The 16,126-nt window shown below is 50.9% G+C and overlaps 8 protein-coding genes across 8 annotated transcripts; 3 read left to right on the top strand and 5 right to left on the bottom strand.

The window, feature by feature from the left end:
• Positions 1-362: 362 nt before the first annotated feature.
• On the bottom strand, positions 363-2,782 carry optD (glutathione transporter 1; the record flags this gene model as incomplete). Its single annotated transcript, XM_033557268.2, has 3 exons — positions 363-658; positions 714-2,561; positions 2,617-2,782. 3 exons carry the CDS (start codon positions 2,780-2,782, stop codon positions 363-365), a joined length of 2,310 nt encoding a protein of 769 aa, XP_033413159.2.
• A 1,049-nt stretch (positions 2,783-3,831) lies between these two features.
• On the top strand, positions 3,832-4,437 carry ALT_7193 (nucleotide triphosphate diphosphatase NUDT15; the record flags this gene model as incomplete). The annotated part of the gene is made up of 3 exons (XM_033557269.2): positions 3,832-3,919; positions 3,976-4,181; positions 4,240-4,437. The coding sequence occupies 3 exons, from the start codon at positions 3,832-3,834 to the stop codon at positions 4,435-4,437; spliced, it is 492 nt and encodes a 163-aa protein (XP_033413160.2).
• A 222-nt stretch (positions 4,438-4,659) lies between these two features.
• Positions 4,660-7,703, bottom strand: aglA (putative alpha-galactosidase; the record flags this gene model as incomplete). The annotated part of the gene is made up of 3 exons (XM_033557271.2): positions 4,660-6,191; positions 6,810-7,298; positions 7,349-7,703. The coding sequence occupies 3 exons, from the start codon at positions 7,701-7,703 to the stop codon at positions 4,660-4,662; spliced, it is 2,376 nt and encodes a 791-aa protein (XP_033413162.2).
• Positions 7,704-7,941: 238 nt separating this feature from the next.
• Positions 7,942-9,171, bottom strand: ALT_7191 (putative transsulfuration enzyme family protein; the record flags this gene model as incomplete). Its single annotated transcript, XM_033557272.2, has 2 exons — positions 7,942-8,970; positions 9,016-9,171. The coding sequence occupies 2 exons, from the start codon at positions 9,169-9,171 to the stop codon at positions 7,942-7,944; spliced, it is 1,185 nt and encodes a 394-aa protein (XP_033413163.2).
• A 550-nt stretch (positions 9,172-9,721) lies between these two features.
• ALT_7190 (FMN-binding negative transcriptional regulator) lies at positions 9,722-10,507 on the top strand (the record flags this gene model as incomplete). Its single annotated transcript, XM_033557273.1, has 1 exon — positions 9,722-10,507. One exon carries the CDS (start codon positions 9,722-9,724, stop codon positions 10,505-10,507), a length of 786 nt encoding a protein of 261 aa, XP_033413164.1.
• Positions 10,508-10,819: 312 nt separating this feature from the next.
• ALT_7189 (Zn(II)2Cys6 transcription factor) lies at positions 10,820-12,418 on the top strand (the record flags this gene model as incomplete). The annotated part of the gene is made up of 4 exons (XM_033557274.2): positions 10,820-11,060; positions 11,108-11,188; positions 11,233-11,692; positions 11,740-12,418. The coding sequence occupies 4 exons, from the start codon at positions 10,820-10,822 to the stop codon at positions 12,416-12,418; spliced, it is 1,461 nt and encodes a 486-aa protein (XP_033413165.2).
• An 80-nt stretch (positions 12,419-12,498) lies between these two features.
• Positions 12,499-13,920, bottom strand: ALT_7188 (putative stress response protein (Rds1); the record flags this gene model as incomplete). The annotated part of the gene is made up of 1 exon (XM_033557275.2): positions 12,499-13,920. The coding sequence occupies one exon, from the start codon at positions 13,918-13,920 to the stop codon at positions 12,499-12,501; it is 1,422 nt and encodes a 473-aa protein (XP_033413166.2).
• A 1,091-nt stretch (positions 13,921-15,011) lies between these two features.
• Positions 15,012-15,309, bottom strand: ALT_7187 (uncharacterized protein; the record flags this gene model as incomplete). The annotated part of the gene is made up of 2 exons (XM_089600198.1): positions 15,012-15,138; positions 15,206-15,309. 2 exons carry the CDS (start codon positions 15,307-15,309, stop codon positions 15,012-15,014), a joined length of 231 nt encoding a protein of 76 aa, XP_089455660.1.
• Between the last annotated feature and the right edge of the window lie 817 nt (positions 15,310-16,126).

Raw genomic sequence — 16,126 nt, 5'->3', positions numbered from 1 at the left:
TTTTTCTTTTTATTCGAGGCGTGGCAGGTCACTCCTATTGACTGAACCGACCAACTTTGGCAAAGTCTTCTCGGACACCCGGTCTGCTCGCTGCTTTCTTTACCAAGCTACGGTTTCCGGATTCTTGCTTTCGATTTTCTCCCGGCATTGTTTTATTCCTCTTTACTTGATATGGCAGTTTAGTTCGGTTTTTAATGGGAAACATTGAGGTAACCTGGATGTATACAATCATTTCTCAACAAGCTCCGTCCGACGATTGCAATAGAAAAAAAGTAGCTGAGTAGGCAAATGCGTGCCTTCATGCGTATATGAACAATATGTGCCGATTTTTGTCACCGCTGTAGAGGGATACTGGCGTGACGTCAGGTCCAAGTTCCGTTCGGTAGACCAAAGTAACCGACATCCGGCATTGGCTTCCAGGCGACTCCCTGTCCATCCGCCGTGTTGAGGTATACTGTGTTCCCCCACCAGTCCGGAAACACGGCACCAGGATACGAGATGCAGAAAAATATAACGATGCCGCTAAGGGCAAGGCCTGTGTCCAGAGCCGCTGCGAGGACGTAGTTGTATTTCGTCCACCAAGCAAAGAAGCGGCGCTTGATGACATGGTTGAAGGCGAAGTTGACGAGAGCCCAGCTGGAATAGTTGATACCCGTTGCTTAGGAACGCATCAGTAGCTGGTTGCACTGCAGCATTGAAGTCTAGCCACTTACCCGGCGGAACGTTCCATGTGCCCACGAAGATGAGAGGCCAATTCATGGACTTGAAGATGCTGCGCTTGGTGTATCTGTACAGGAAGTACGTGACTAGTGGCGCGAGGGCGCCGATCCAGAAGAAGTGCAGGAGAGACGAGTAGATTTTTCCGGCGGAGTAGAGGCGCCGCGGGCCGACTAGACCCCAGATGACGGAGGATGAGTACACGGTTCGGCCGTTGGGGCAGGAAAAGCCGTCTGGTTGGTCCTCAGTGCAGATGCCGTCGATGTTAGCGAGCATCCAGAGGGTGACGCCGGCCTGGGTCAGGGCTCCGAGGATGGTGGCCGTCCCCTGCGCGACAAAGAGAAGCCGTGGAGGGATCTTCAGGTAGTGGCCGAGTTTCATGTCCATGGCGAAGTAGACGCCTTGGCCGACCACGTCTGTGCTGAGGATTTTGAAGAGCATATTAGCCAGGGGCTTGCCTTCGAACATGTAGCCGCCGATGAACTCGCTGAGGACATTGAGCTGGTTTGCGTCGACGTTGGTGATGCCCTGGACGATTCCGCAGGGCACCATGTAGAGGGCTGGGATGATGAGGGCAAGGAACACGCCGTAGACGGGGAGTTTCGTTTCGTAGACCTCGACGAGCACAATGGCGATAGCGGTCACTACCACAATGACCGCAGCATACCAGTACCAGGGAGTTTTCCTATATGATTTCATGAGCCGAGCATGGATGTCTAGCCTATTTTTGCCCTTCATTGCTGCCCAGATGTCGTTCTTATGCCAGACTGCAATGTGAGTAAGGACGGACGTAATCGACGCGAAGGCGAGTCCGTAGACGAACGCGAATGTGGCGCCTAGATACGGAGGCGAGTACTGCTTGTAAGCATCGATATCCAATGTCTTTTGGGAGCTAACCACTCGAGCTGTGTCGTAGACAGCCCCTGTCCGATCGTACACGTCCGCCGTCATCATTGGAAGATAAGCAGTATACCAAGTGTTCGTGTAGTAGAGAGCAGGAACAACACCCCAGAAGAAGATTGCGAAGCCCGCGAAAACGTTGACGGCTGCCCAAGATGGAGATAGAAGGGGGTTCGTATTGTACGCTACCTGGCTCCAATCGAACGTGATGGGACTCAAGCCCAGTCCCGTCTGCATGCCGAAAAGCTGATTGACAATAACGTTTTTGGGTGCAATCCAACAGATCCAGGTAAAATAGGAAAGGGCCGTGAAAATGAGCCCGGGAAAGAAGTACCACAGGAAACCGGCAGCAGTGACGTACAGAAAGAAGCGCAAGCGAGAGATCTTCCATCCATCCGCAACGGAGTTGGCGCGAGAATGAAGGGTTTCCAGCATTGCACAGTTCGATAGAACCCCTGGCCATATAATGCTCGCGGGCTCCACGAGCCATGGCGCAGCTAAACCAGCGATCCCGAAGCCTAACAGCTGCGCGCAGATCACAACGAGCACCGAGAAGCCCGCTTTGAGACCAAAGTTGTAGAAGTTGGAGCTTGAGGCTTGAATAATGTTGGTCGAGTCGGCACTGCCGTATCCAAAAGAGACATTGCTCATGATCACAATGATGGCATGTTCCTTGATATTGAAATGGCGATCTGGATTTATGCAGAACGAGCCCAACCATCCGCAATTTATCGTTGTTACGGGTAGTATTTTGGCGAGAAAGACGCCACATGGATACGCAAGCAGCTCCGCAACAAGCGAGACGATGTGTACAGATGGGTAACGGAGGGAGAAGAATTGATTGATCCCAGAACCTAGAATGGTGAAGACGACGCCGAGCATCCACATCCGCAGCGTATTGACAGGCATGTGTGGATCATCAGTTTCAGGAACAACTGCTCGGACTATACAGCTTTGGAATGAGTAGAGAATCTGGTATTTACAGCGCACTCAACAGACCTTCGGCAAACGGAGAGTGTTCCGATCCGTAGTCATACTTCTCATCCTCCAAGGTGGAGTCGAGATCAACTTCAAGCTCATCCAGGCAGCCAATTTCTGCCTCTGGATTATCTCCGGCGTGAGATATCTTGACAATACGATCTTGAGCCTGCTCCTTAGAAGCCATGGTGAGTGATGTTTTCAAGCAGGGCCCAAATTCTGTGTCGGGACCCGCCAATTGCTGATGATGCAAAGATAAAAGGACTGAACGATTTCCCAAGACTTCTCTATCTTTTAAGGCTTGTCCTCAAAGCTTGATCTGCCCATCTGATCCTAGTCAGACTCAACTGCAATGCGGGGTCACGAAGATAAGCCATGTTGCATCTGGAGTGGCACGGCCCATGGAGCGGCAGCACACAGTGAGGACATTCAAATCGAAGTCACATGGCGCTTCATTTCCTGAACGGTACCATCGTCATAGATATGTGAAGAAAAGCTGGCCGCATCTCCCCGATAATTCTTGCGCTTGTCATTTCAGAACACCAACTGCAAGACAGGAAACACATGATGGTGAAGCTCCCGATATGGAAGATGTCTCCAACCTCCACATCTCCAGACGAGGTGATGCAAGGCCCGACTCCGACATTACTCGTTATCAGGGCGCTTTGATAAGGAATGTAGTGCCTTGCTTGATAGGGCAGGGAATGGGGTGCGGGAGATGGCCAACAGCAGGCCGGGCAAGCGATAACGGATTCTCAGCTTGTGATTGGTATAGCAGTTTGTCAAGCCAGACCCATTTCAGATGGCCATGATGGCGATGATAAGATGAAGGCTTGAATGAGAAGACTAGAGCTGAGGAGATGATGGAGAATGGAGGTTCTTTGTTATGGAGACAAGTTGAAGATGTTTGATTTGTATGCACTGCCTTCCAAAACGGGAAAGTGTCTTCACAGAGGTCACCAACAGCAACACACCCATATCAACTTCACCATTGTCAAAAATTGTGCTCATTGAGCAATATAAAAGAGATTGGATTTGGTCATCAATACCCATACCTGAATTTAAGTGCAATCAACCACAGCTGAGAATTAGGTGAGCATTACCTCCCAGCGTTTACGCACATGACTCACCCGAAGGGCTGTGTAAGGCTGTGCTACAGACATTTTTTATACGCGGCACACCTGCGCTCAAAACATCGTTAAGTCCAGTATACTAATTTGCTGCAGACTGCTCATAATGAATCCAAGAGTAGGAGTTGGAGTCGTGGTCCTGAACAATGAAGGGAAGGTCGTTCTGGGCAAGAGGAAGGGAAGCCATGGTGCCGGTATTTCTGTCTTCTACTATTTTCTGTATTTTGAGCGGGGTCTGACAGTGGACTAGGAACCTGGGCATTTCCCGGAGGCCACCTCGAATTCGGCGAATCTTTCGAAGCCTGCGCAGTACGGGAAGTTCTCGAGGAGACAGGCCTCTCAATTCATGACGTACGTTTCCTAACCGCTACGAACGATGTCATGAAGGCCGAAGGAAAGCACTATATTACTGTTTATGTCGGTGCTATGGTCAAAGAAGATAATGCACAGCCCCAGGTGTGTTGGAACCATCCGCCCTTGTCCACGATGTCTCCCTACTAATTCGTGGTTTCAGATAATGGAGCCCGAGAAGTGTGACGAATGGCGGTGGATAAGCTGGGGAGATGTTCAGTCATGGTTCGAGAAGCAGGTGCAGACTGAAGGAATGGAGACCGCCGATGATCAACCAAGACTGTTCATTCCTCTGTTCAATCTCTTCCGACAACGGCCGACCTTTGACCCGAAAAAGAGTTATGATTCTGCACAAGCATAGTACTTCTCGTTTCTGTTTTTCGTCAATTATTGTTGATCTATGGTCTATGGTTCTCTGACGACAACTTATCGGAGGCTTGTTATCCTTTCAAAAAATATGATGAGTACATACTGTACCGTTTAAGAGATGGGATGCCACCAAGGGATTCTGTCCTGGAAGATTCCATTCTATTAAGACATTGCCAACGCGAGCGGATAATATCTGCAACTTATTGAGGTCTATCTAACTGGACATGATGTCTACACCACTCGGCAGACCAAATACCTGGTTGTCTCGTTCAAACCCACATTGAGATATTCCAGTCCCCTCCGTCAAACACATCTTAGTGTGTTCGTTCTTGAGATTGCCGGTCATCTCATAAGTCCACTTCTGGTCTTGGTGTCCAGTGCACAACTGGACAGATAATTGACTCCCTGCAGTCAAGCAATGCGACGTTGTCGACAGCGGATGTAGACTTCCCAACTCACTGACCTGCCAAATCTGCGTCTCTGACCCTTTGCAAGCGTCGAAGCCAACTCTCTCGCCGTCGACATCAGTGAGACAGTTCCCCGATACCGTATTGAACACAATACCCGTTGGAATGACCGTAGAGCACTCCGCCGGCAGAGCGATTCTGTACACCTGCGTAGCATGCGAGTCCAACCTGATCACGATCTCCTCCACCACAACCTGCCCCTCCCCATCCCAGAGATTCTTAGCAATATACGCACACCCCCTTTGCAACCCCATCCACTCAACCGGCACCTTAACCACCGCCACTCCATCCCCCCGATTCAATACAGTAAGCAATCGATCCCCACCCTCCAAACTCCTCGTCAACACATCGACCTTCTCCCCCCGACTCGCCAATGCCGCCTGCAACCCCAACGCATCCTGATCAACCCTGATCAACTCCTCGTTCCTCAAAATCGCCACCTCCTCCCCCGAAAGGCCCGGAATATACGCACTAACAATCAACGGCGCCGAAAACGACGCCCACAGCGCAAACTGCGAGCGTTTCTCCTCAATCGTCAACCCAGGGTGATCCGGTATCAAAAAGTCCGGATCATTAAAGTACCCGGGGCGCTGGTACCGCGCCAGCAGCGTGTTATAGTGATAGTTCACCATGATGCTGTCCCAGGCGCTGCCTTCCCCGACATAAACCAGTATATCAGTCGAGTGGCGCGCCAGCTCCCCGAACGCAGGAACCCAGTCCATGACCTCGTACCAGGAGGTCAGATTGGCGGGGTCAGCAAAGTACGCCGGGGCGCTTTCGGAGAAGATGAGCGGGGGGTGCATCTGCTTTAGGACGGTGTGCCAGTGTGAATAGCGAACTTTGTATTCTTCTTCTAGGGTGCGTGAGTGCTCTGGGAAGACGTTACATCCGTCTAGCTTTAGATAGTCGATTCCCCAGGCTGCGAAGGTGTGGGCGTCGAGGGCCTCGTGCCCGAAGGAACCCGGATACCCGCCGCATGTGAGATTTCCTGCGTCTTGGTAGATGCCTAGGTGGAAGCCTTGGGTTTTAAGTTGGTGGACGAGCCAGGGGATGCCGTGGGGGAATTTGGTGGTGTTCCATTGGAGGGAAGAGTCCGCGGCGCGGTCGTAGGCCATCCAGCAGTCGTCTAGGTTGAGACGGTTGTAGCCTGCTTCCAGGAGGCCGGTTGAGATCATTGCGGAGGCGGTTTCGAGGAAGAGTGTTTCGTTGAGGTCGCACATGAAGCGGGCCCAGTTGTTGAAGCCCATTGGGGGTGTAGGGAGCAGATTTGGGGAGGAGACTGACCCCATGGAGAGGGGGATCATTATCAGTATTAGGCTAGATAGGAAGGATTTGGTTGTGCGCATTGTGATATGTTACTTGACCATTGAAATGTCAATTAACTGCGAGTAGGAAGCGGATTATATACTGTATGAGGATTCCCCGCATCTATCTGCAAGGAGGAGGCCTAGCATGATATGCAGGTATGGTGATACTACCGTGTCATTGCAGTGAGGGGAAGAGACAGTCGATCGTCAGTTGATAATAACTATTCAGTTTTAGTTATCTCCTACCAGTTACTATTATGCAGTGCCTGTTCCGGTCTGTTTAAACTTGGCTATTGTATAAGCACTAGAAGCTCACTTGGCATAAAGATGCCTACCTAAACAGCTACTGAGCAACCTCTGCTATCTATGAAATACAAGAGTCGTACAATCATGTACAGAGATGTGAACAGCCATTTCTCTTGACTCTGTCCTTAGTCACAGCCTGGTCGATCAACTGGAGTCCACCCCCGGTAAAGCCACCAAAAAAGTACATGATTACCCTCCTCAAGGCTTCTAGGAAACCCTTCTTGCTCGTTGACAGCATCTAACTCCATCAGCTATTGTAAATGATCTGAATCAACAAAACCCACCTAAAATCCTCCCTGGAATAGGTAATCCTAACGAATCCATCCGCTCATCCAACTGCTCCATAGCCATTGCGCCAACCTTCCGAAACTGCTCTGGAAGACGCAACACCCACGAAACCCACAACCACAAGACAATATCCTTCGGCCGGACAAGATCGGAGCATGTCGGCTTCAGAAAAGCATACCAAGACAGCGCCATGAACTGGATGGCGTCTATACACTGATAATAGTCGGCGATGACGGTGACCTTCGCTAAGAGCTCTAGCCCTATTTTCCAGGGCAGGCCGCGGTGTTGTCCGTGTATAACATTCAGAAAGATCATAAGCGCCTGATCATCCCAGTCGTAGACGGTAAAAGTGACAGAGCCGTGGGTGCCTAGGGTGTGGGTCTCCTTCCATCCTTTTGTTAGTGCTGCGCGGAAGAATGGAGACGAGAGTATCAGGTGTCGTGAGGAGACTTGGTAGGTGTACTCGTCGCTGAATGCCGGTTTGCCTAGACATCTACACTTAGCATGTACTCGTGCCCAGGGAAGCATGACATACGTGCGTATTCACTCAGAATACATTCACTTTCGCTCATTCTCCGTGGACGATGACGTTGTCGTCGAGTGGGGGTTCTTGTTAGTCTGGTCTCTGCCAAGAGAGAAACATGCGTCTCTGATGCTGCAGACTTTTGGGGTTCGTCCTGGTCGTCCTGATCAACGACGGTGAGGTCAAGGAGCGAGTCGACTGCATGTTCGTTGTTCAGCGGATTCCACTGTCTTGATCCGAACCACGAGGGTAATTCGTCATCCTCTCCGTAGTCCCATTCTTCAGATACAGCAAACGGAGCATTTGGGTTGAGGAGTTTTATGATCACGTCCCCGTTGGGGTCGATGATGTGTGTTGGGTACTTCATTTGAGATGCAGAGTTTACTGTTTGTAGGACTGGGACAGAGCAGCATAGCTAGTTATAGACGAGGCTAAAGCTCTCGAACAAAGGAGTACCCTTTTGTAAATCTTTGTTGCAAAGAATAAATCACGTTCTTTGTAACAATGCAGACTCTCAAGTGAAATTGACTCAGTGCGTGAATGAAATCTATGAATACTGAATAAGCGAGATCCATTAACAACAAATTCACGAAATCGACACACCGCTAAACCTCAAGAAGAGCCTTGAAAGCAGACAACAAATCCATCTTCAGATCCTGCCAATCCTCCAACCCAACACTGATCCTCAGCAACTTTCGATCAACTCTGGAATCAGACAACGCCCTCCACTCAATCAGCGACTCAACACCCCCCAGACTTGTTGCATGCTGGAACAAAGCAAGCTTGCTGGGCAATGTCTTTGCAAGCTTCTCATCCCTCATGAGAATCGCAAACACAGGCCCGAACCCATTCGGCATCTGCCTCTTCAACCACTCCTCATCCTGCAAACTGGCATGATAGATCTTCACCAGCACCTTTTGCACGATCTCCTCCTCACTCCCCGGCGCCGGCGACGCAGCCGTCAACGCATCATTCAGCCAAGAAATCAACTTGGCCGAGTTCTGACTCGCCCTCTGCACTCTCACCTCCAGCGTACGCAGACTACGCACACCGAGCCAACTTTCCAGATTCCCCATGACATGGCCAAGTGCGACCCTGTCCTCTAGCAACTGACGATGCCACTCCGCACGCTTGACGCCAAGCACACCGCAGAGCATATCGCTATGACCGCCGAAATACTTGGAGCCGGAGTGCAGCACGATATCCGCACCCCAGAGGAAAGGATCCTGCAGGCCTGGCGGAGCAAAGGTGCTGTCGACGATGAGGTAGGCTCCGCGGGAGTGAGCCTTTTGCGCGTACGCTTCGATGCTGAATGCGGTGCCGAGTGGGTTCACCGGCGTCTCGAGGAGGATCACATCACCTTCTTGCAGGTCGTCGGCGGAGCAGTCCAGAGGGAGCTTCTTGAGCCCTGTAAGACGGGTGAGCACACCGATGACTTCGTGGCTGCCGTGGTAGCCTTCGCCGACGGAGACGCGCCGCGGGTTCAGCAGGACTAGGGCTGCGTGTAGTGCGGCTAGGCCGGTGGCATAGCTGACGGCGTGGCTAGCAAGTAAGGTGGAGAGGATTGCCTCGAAGCGGGTTGCGTTGGGTGCAAACTCCCGTGAGTAGACAAAGTTCTTGCCGTCGAATTCGGCCTGGGGTTGTTAGTTGAATCCTCTCTTGGGGTTTGAGGGGCTTACGATGGGATCCTCGGACGGAATCAATTGGTCAGGGTCATTGGAGTATCGAAATGTGGTCGATAGATGGATTGGAGGTGCGACGTCTGTCACCAGATTGAGTCGATCGTCGGCATGGAGTGCCTTGGTGGCAGGGTGGCTGTCTTGTGAGAGAGGCATTTTGCTGGTGTGAGTATGGTAAGAAGATGAAGATGCTCATAAAGAATGCGGTTTCCTCAGATTTATAAGATGTATGGTACAGAGCAAAGTTGATAGTAGTGGCAATCAGCAAGCTGCTCCACTCCCCAGAATTTCCTAGAATGGAAGTGGTGACGATTTTCAATGATCGATTGAAACACTGTGAGCCTATTGGCTGTAAGAAATGCCCCACTCCTGTCAACTGCTGAAAAGGGAATAGTGCAGAGATCCATGCGTACTATTGGCCACCAGCTTTTTGGATTGAGATAAATCTAGTTGGACCAATCAGGGTGCAGACATTCCCCTCTAAATCGGCCGTTTGTAATGTCTTCTGCCGGGACAGTTATGACTCCTAGCAGTTCCGAGGGCGTACGCCCTGTGCCGACACAATCTGACTCGGCGTCCTGAGCCAATTGAATACGGCCGATATCCCGAGCATGGCTCTACTCATCGATCAGACGATTGAGGATATATAGCCCCGTTCCCTACCACGAACGACAATAACCATCCGAACTACAGAGTACATACCAACATGTATCTCCGCGCCGTCCACGCCGAAGCACACATCCCCCTCCTCCAACAGTTCATCCGCGACAATCCCCTCGGAATCCTCACAACCGCCATCAAATCTTCCAATTTTCCCCTCCTCCAATCGAGCCACATCCCCTTCGTCCTCGACACCCCAGACACCTCCACCGACAATGCCGATTCCGATCCCGCCCCAGGGACTCTCCGCGGACACATCGCCAAGCAAAACCCACAAGCAAAAGCCCTAATGGAAGCATTGGCGCAGCACCAAGCCCAAACCCAGTCCACAACCCTCGAACTCCCCGACGAAGTCCTCATTCTGTTCAACGGCCCACACCACCACTACGTCACGCCCAAATTCTACAAAGACACAAAGCCCGCCACGGGCAAGGTCGTGCCCACCTGGAACTACTCCGCCGTGCAGGCCTACGGCAAGATCACCGTGTATTGCGACTCGAAGGCCGAAGCGACGGGTGCGTTCCTGTCGCGCCAGGTGAATGATCTTTCGCGGCATGCGGAGACCGCGATTATGGGGTATACCGGGGGTGAGAGGCCAGGTCCGTGGAAGGTGAGCGATGCGCCGGAGACGTATGTGGAGCTTCTCAAGAAGAATATCATTGGGGTGGAGGTGAGGATTGAGCGGTTGCAGGGGAAGTTTAAGATGAGTCAGGAGATGGGGGTGGGGGATCGGGAGGGGGTTATTGAGGGGTTTGAGAAGTTGGGGACGGAGGTTGGGATGGGGATAGCGAAGACGGTGAAGGAGAGGGGGGAAATAAAGGAAAAGAAATAGTTATTCGATAGACTGTAAGTAGTATTATAGACGTTGGCGATGATTGAACTGTGTTTCCTGATTAGGGAATACTTGTAGATCAGGTAGTAGATAAGCACGTGATAGTTCCAGATCCCCCGGTCGCCTTGGCACGTGCATCTTCCGTCTTGCAAATCCATGAACCCACATTTCATACTCTGCTCATCTTAATTCTTCCATCATATGTTAAGTCTATCATTATCTATTAGGCATGGATGTCTGAGTCGAGCTCGTCAAGAAGATGATGGTTATGAGATGAAGATTACGACCTTTTGATAAATTCTCGGCTGATGCATGTCGTCCACGATGGTCGAGTTAGAAGGATGTTACACCTGCCGGCATCGGCGAATACAATGCGACAGATCCGGTATTCCCTGCTTGAAATGCGAAAAGGGTGGATTCGAATGTCACCAGAAACGCCCCATCAGATGGGTCAAGGGTGTCGCCATCCGAGGCAAGATGCAGGGGGTGTCGTACAGTCGATTAAATATTCTTGCAGGGGATGGGCAGGGCCTGATCAAGTTAAGACGTGAAGGTACGCTCTGTTGCTACTTCCTGTTGTACTGCCTCTTACCATTTCAGGTCGACGAGATTTGCCTACTGGCTTAGGGGACGTATCCATGTCAAGCTTGGACCGAGTGTCGAAATATTATCTCGACTATTGTAAGTAAACCAGCTGGTCAAAATACTAAGCTAACGATGAGAAGATAATGATCGTATATGCAAGCTCTTCATTGTCTATGACAGTAACCAAAACCCATTTCGCAGTCTGGTCTCACTGGCAGTAAAGGATCCCCTCCTGCTCAGTGCGGTTCTTGCTCTCGCAGCAAGGCACAGAGCAAATGAAGGTCGGACGTTTAACGGCAGTGAAGCACCGATCCCTTGGATGGATAATGCTCAACAAGATGCACTGGTCTTTAAACATCAGGCGATACAAGGCCTATCGCAAATTGTCGGTGATCCAGAGTCTTGCAGAACAGATTCAACTATTGCGAGCATTTTCCTTCTCATCTTCCTTGATCTGGTAGAGTCAGGGAACGATCGGTGGAATGCCCATCTGGAAGGCGCAAAGACTCTCTTGTCTTTGAACAAGTCGTTGTCACAAGTCAACGATCCCGGCCGGACAGTACAGGAGATACGGAACTTTATCACTAAGCAGATTTACCTGTATGTACACTTTGCTCTGAACCTTTCTGATGCTAACACAAATTTAGAATCGAGACGCTAGGTGGGACCCTTGTACGGCCGAATCTACTATCACCAGTTCCTGTTGCGGAAGAAGTAGAAATGGGACCAGATACAGTCGAACAGTCGTTTCTCGGCTGTCCGGAGCAGCTTCTCAACGCGGTCCAATTTTTCTCTCTCCAACGAGATCTTGCTAGCGCTGGACAAGGGTCAGACGCTAGTATTTGCAACATCTCGTTCATGATGGAATCCGTCCGCAGCTTTGATACCTATTCCTGGGCTGCAAATCTCCCTCAATCCACAAGGCATGCTACCCACAATATTGCGACTCTTGCCGAATGCTATAAACTGGGTGCTCTCATTTACGGGCAGCGCGTTCTAGATATGCTTATTGATGAAGACACTTCTCAAGAAGAGGTGCTACACAACCTCTTTGGTACCATCGAATCCCTCAAAGATGACGCTACATTGTTCAAGTGCATCCTATGGCCCATTTTCGTTGCTGGTCTTGAGTGTCGCTCGTCGATCGAACGAGAATTTGTCACCCGAGCTTTGGAGAGGTTCTGGACGGTCACCCTGTGCTTGAACACGGTCAACGCTGGGAAGATTCTACAGTCATACTGGCAGACCCAAAACTGCGCTGAGAACCGGCCCTCAAACTGGGTACTCGGTATAGGACAATCAGGAGAGGACTGGCTACTCATTTGACCAAAGTGAAGCTCATACACAACTGACATTAAAGTTCTGTCGACTGCAACAGATGACAAAATCCACTATATTACATGATATCAACCCGCCTGATACAATCCCAAAGCACGGATATGCGGATTCAACATGGTTAGGTTGTACGGTGTGACAAACATATCCGTGTCTGTGAGTGCAATAAAAGCCGTACCGTTCAGGGCTGGATCCGTCTCAAATACTTCGCTCGCCGGCTGATAGGTATATCCCTTATTCTGTCCTGTTACCGTCAGCTCGGTATAGGTCAAGTTCAACTGCGACAACCAAGCCACGAACGAGGGCTGGCCCGCCGTCGTGGAGGTGACGTAGCTGTTGTTCGGCCCCACAGCACGACCTGGCTCATCCCAGGTAAGCTCGACTTTGCGTCCGGGGAATGTGAGCGGATCGTACTTGTCGCGAGAGATGGCGGGTCCGCAATTATAGCCCGTGACATTGTTGTGGACGCAGGACTGGGCCGCTGGGACTGTCGAGTTGCTCGGATCACCAGTGCCGTTGCCGACAACTTCCCATGCTGCGGTAGCATTCGCGTTGATGCGGTTGGGGTTGGCCTGGTTGACCACGTATAAATTGGGGAAATTCTGCCAGACCAGCCGAGTGTTGTTCGCCGGGCAGGACGAAATATACTGGGCTAGCAGGGTCCAGTGCCAGGATTGCGGGATACCGGCAGCGAACCACATGGGCATGGGCTGGAGGCCAAGAAGCTGACGGAAGATGGCCTGCTGCCGGGCTTCGATGGCTTCCGCTTCGACGACCATGGTCGCGACCTCTTTGGAGTTGAGATGGCTCAGCCAGCCCCAGGTGCCGGACTCGCCCCAGCGGGTGAGCTTGACGTTGAAGTCAATGAACTCGCGGACCGTCTTGAAAGGATAGTTGTACGTGCATTGGCGTGGGGCGGACTCGCCCAACATGTTGCTCAGCAGGGTGGCGTGGCCGGCCTCTTGTATGGCCATGTATTCGATCAGGCGGCGGTCCTCGACAGTGAGACCGGCATCGAGAAAGTCCTGCTCGCTGAAGACTTCGAGACCATAGTGGAAAAGGTCCAGCTCGATGTATTCCTGATGCACGCCCAAGGCGACGGACTGGTAGTCGTAATCGCTCTGCACCATATACACGGGCACGGTGCCGTTAGTTCCCACACCGCCGGCGGGCATGTATGGCATAGGCATGGGCTCGGTCAGCTTGCCATTGGGATTGTAGTACGTGGCGGTTGGGTTGGGCTGGATGGGGATGGTGGCCGCCACCGTGGAGGGATACTGCTCAGCCCCGGTGGTGGTAGGGGTGCCAGAGTAGGCACCGTGGGTGGTGACGCCAGTCGTGGCACTGTTGACCAGCGGAGGGGCCGCACCAGGCTCATCACCACGGGGCGGTTGAGTCTCGATGGCGGGGATGCTAATAACCTTTGTTCCTGAGTCGGACGCAAGGGGGACGGCTACGGCAGAGCCGGCAAGCACCCAGACGAGGAACTTCATCTTGATGTTTGGAGTCTGTTGGTTCACGGTTCATGGTTCGCAGTTCACCGGGCAATTGACTGCTTTTATAGCGCGGTCTCGAACTTGTAGCAGCATTGTCATGTTACATACGACTATGGATCTAGCCCTGTGGACTTATCAAGCAGTACTGATTCAAGCTTGGAAAGAACAGACCAAGTGGGTCACGACTATTAAACTTGCTTTCAATACTGCATCATGACACTGGCCTGGGCTACAGCATCTGCAGAACTGGGCCGTTGACTTCCGGCTTAGAGGTGCCGGTATATGCAATGCCGAATGCACGTCATCCTTAATAGATGAGCCTATTCATCATTACCAGGACGGCAATTTCATCCCAAACAGAGTCGAAGGCTGAACGATCCCACTACATCAGAGGCACAATTTGATTTTAACGATATACCAAGAAACCCCATGTACTTCCTTGAATTAACAGGGAACATCTTCCTCAGACTCGGTGCAACCGGCTTTGGGAAAGCCATGGGCGCTGACGCGGAAACTAGTTTCTCTATTCGGATCGCAACCGAAAACAAGGCTGACCCGAAAGTAACCTAGAATTGAGACTGCAGAATGTCATTGTGAAATCACATCTATTACCCTCTCCTACTATGCAGTTCTATATCGGATATGTCTAGAGAGGTACCTTATCTGATTGCCAAGCATTTACGTCATGTTGACGACTCCAATACCGGTCCTTCAACCTAGGTACATCTCTATATCAATCTGGGAACGCCCCCCAAGCCAACACTAATGGACAGAGGGAAGAAGGTGCATAGCAATGTTGCTGCTATGAGACGGGTGAAATCGGCGCCGAATCATTCAGACGAGTGTTCGGACGAGTCCATCTTTACCCGCCATCACTATATATTACTACCCAACTGCAAATACTCTACTCCGTTTTAAGATCTTATAAAATACAGTATAAATACAAGAAGAACCCGTCAGGATCCCATACATACTTTATCATACCCACGCTGCTAGACAAAAGTGCGACAAAAAGCAAAGCTTGCCATGCATTCCTGCAGATGTCATTGGTAGGATATTCCGCCAGGTGTCGATCCCTGCGTCCCTGTCTAGGCCTTCGTGCTAGTTTTGGCATACTTGGTAAAGATGTCGTCCGTGGCAGCTGCAGTGTTGTATTCGTCTCTCAGGGCCCGACTGAGGGCGAGCATCAGCGCTGTCTTGCCAGACCCAAGCGGCCTTGCTGTCAGTTAGCTTTGCCCTTGCTAGCTCAAGGGGTTAGATATAATTACCCTCCGATGCCGACGGTAAATGCTCGCTCGGTCCAATCGCGGCCCTAGTCGAGCGGCTTTTCTCGTTCGAGGTACGAGCCCGGGCCGTCGAGGATCTCGTGCGAGTGGCCGTGGCCATTGTTGGTGCCGTCGTGGCTGTGGTCGTGAGAGTGGGTCATGTTTTACTATTGACAATGACAGAAATGACAGATGCAATGCAAGGAATAAAAGAGAGGCGTCAATAAGGGACTATAGGTAGCTGATATGGGAGTATTTATAGATTTGGAGGGAGCAGACACTGACTATGTTACTACTGTACAGTAAATTCTCTCAATTTACTTTACCTACCTCTGCAAATTTCGAAATACCAGTACCCCCAGATGTAATCAAACATATCACTTATTGGACCTTTAGCCTGGGAGGATAATGACCATCGACTTCTGATGCTAATGGAATCTGCAGCAATGCGATGATGGGGATGCTCTTAAGCTGATCTTGTTATAACAAGCTCTTTTCTATATTACTGCGGCATTTACCTCTGATTCTTCTGCACACATAGTAGTGATTCCTATCATAGCAGCAAACACGCTCCTCGATCCAGATATACAAGGAACGCATGCTACTGTCACTAGAAATGATATTCTTCACTAAGGAATATGTTGGTTCATTGGATTTGGTACGACCAGCCTTGGGAAGCAATGGCGCTGGCACGGGACTAGCATCTCTGTTGGACCGCAACTGGCAAGGTTGACCAGAAGTAACCGTATCAGGACTAAAGGATTCACAGAATGCCGTAGGAATAAATTACCTATACTACGTACCTTGACTGTAGTACCTTTCATGCTATCCGTTATCAGATATGTCTGTTGCCATTGCCAGAACATGTCATTATTATGCCTCAGTGCCATGTGTCTATATATCAATCTTAACGTGCAGTACAACCGGTGGTTGTAGTC

Source organism: Aspergillus lentulus, assembly GCF_001445615.1.
Source record: "Aspergillus lentulus DNA, contig: Alt12, strain: IFM 54703, whole genome shotgun sequence".
NCBI lineage: Eukaryota > Fungi > Ascomycota > Eurotiomycetes > Eurotiales > Aspergillaceae > Aspergillus > Aspergillus lentulus.
Note: the sequence above shows the minus strand (reverse complement) of the source record. Positions and strands in the feature narration are given on the sequence as shown.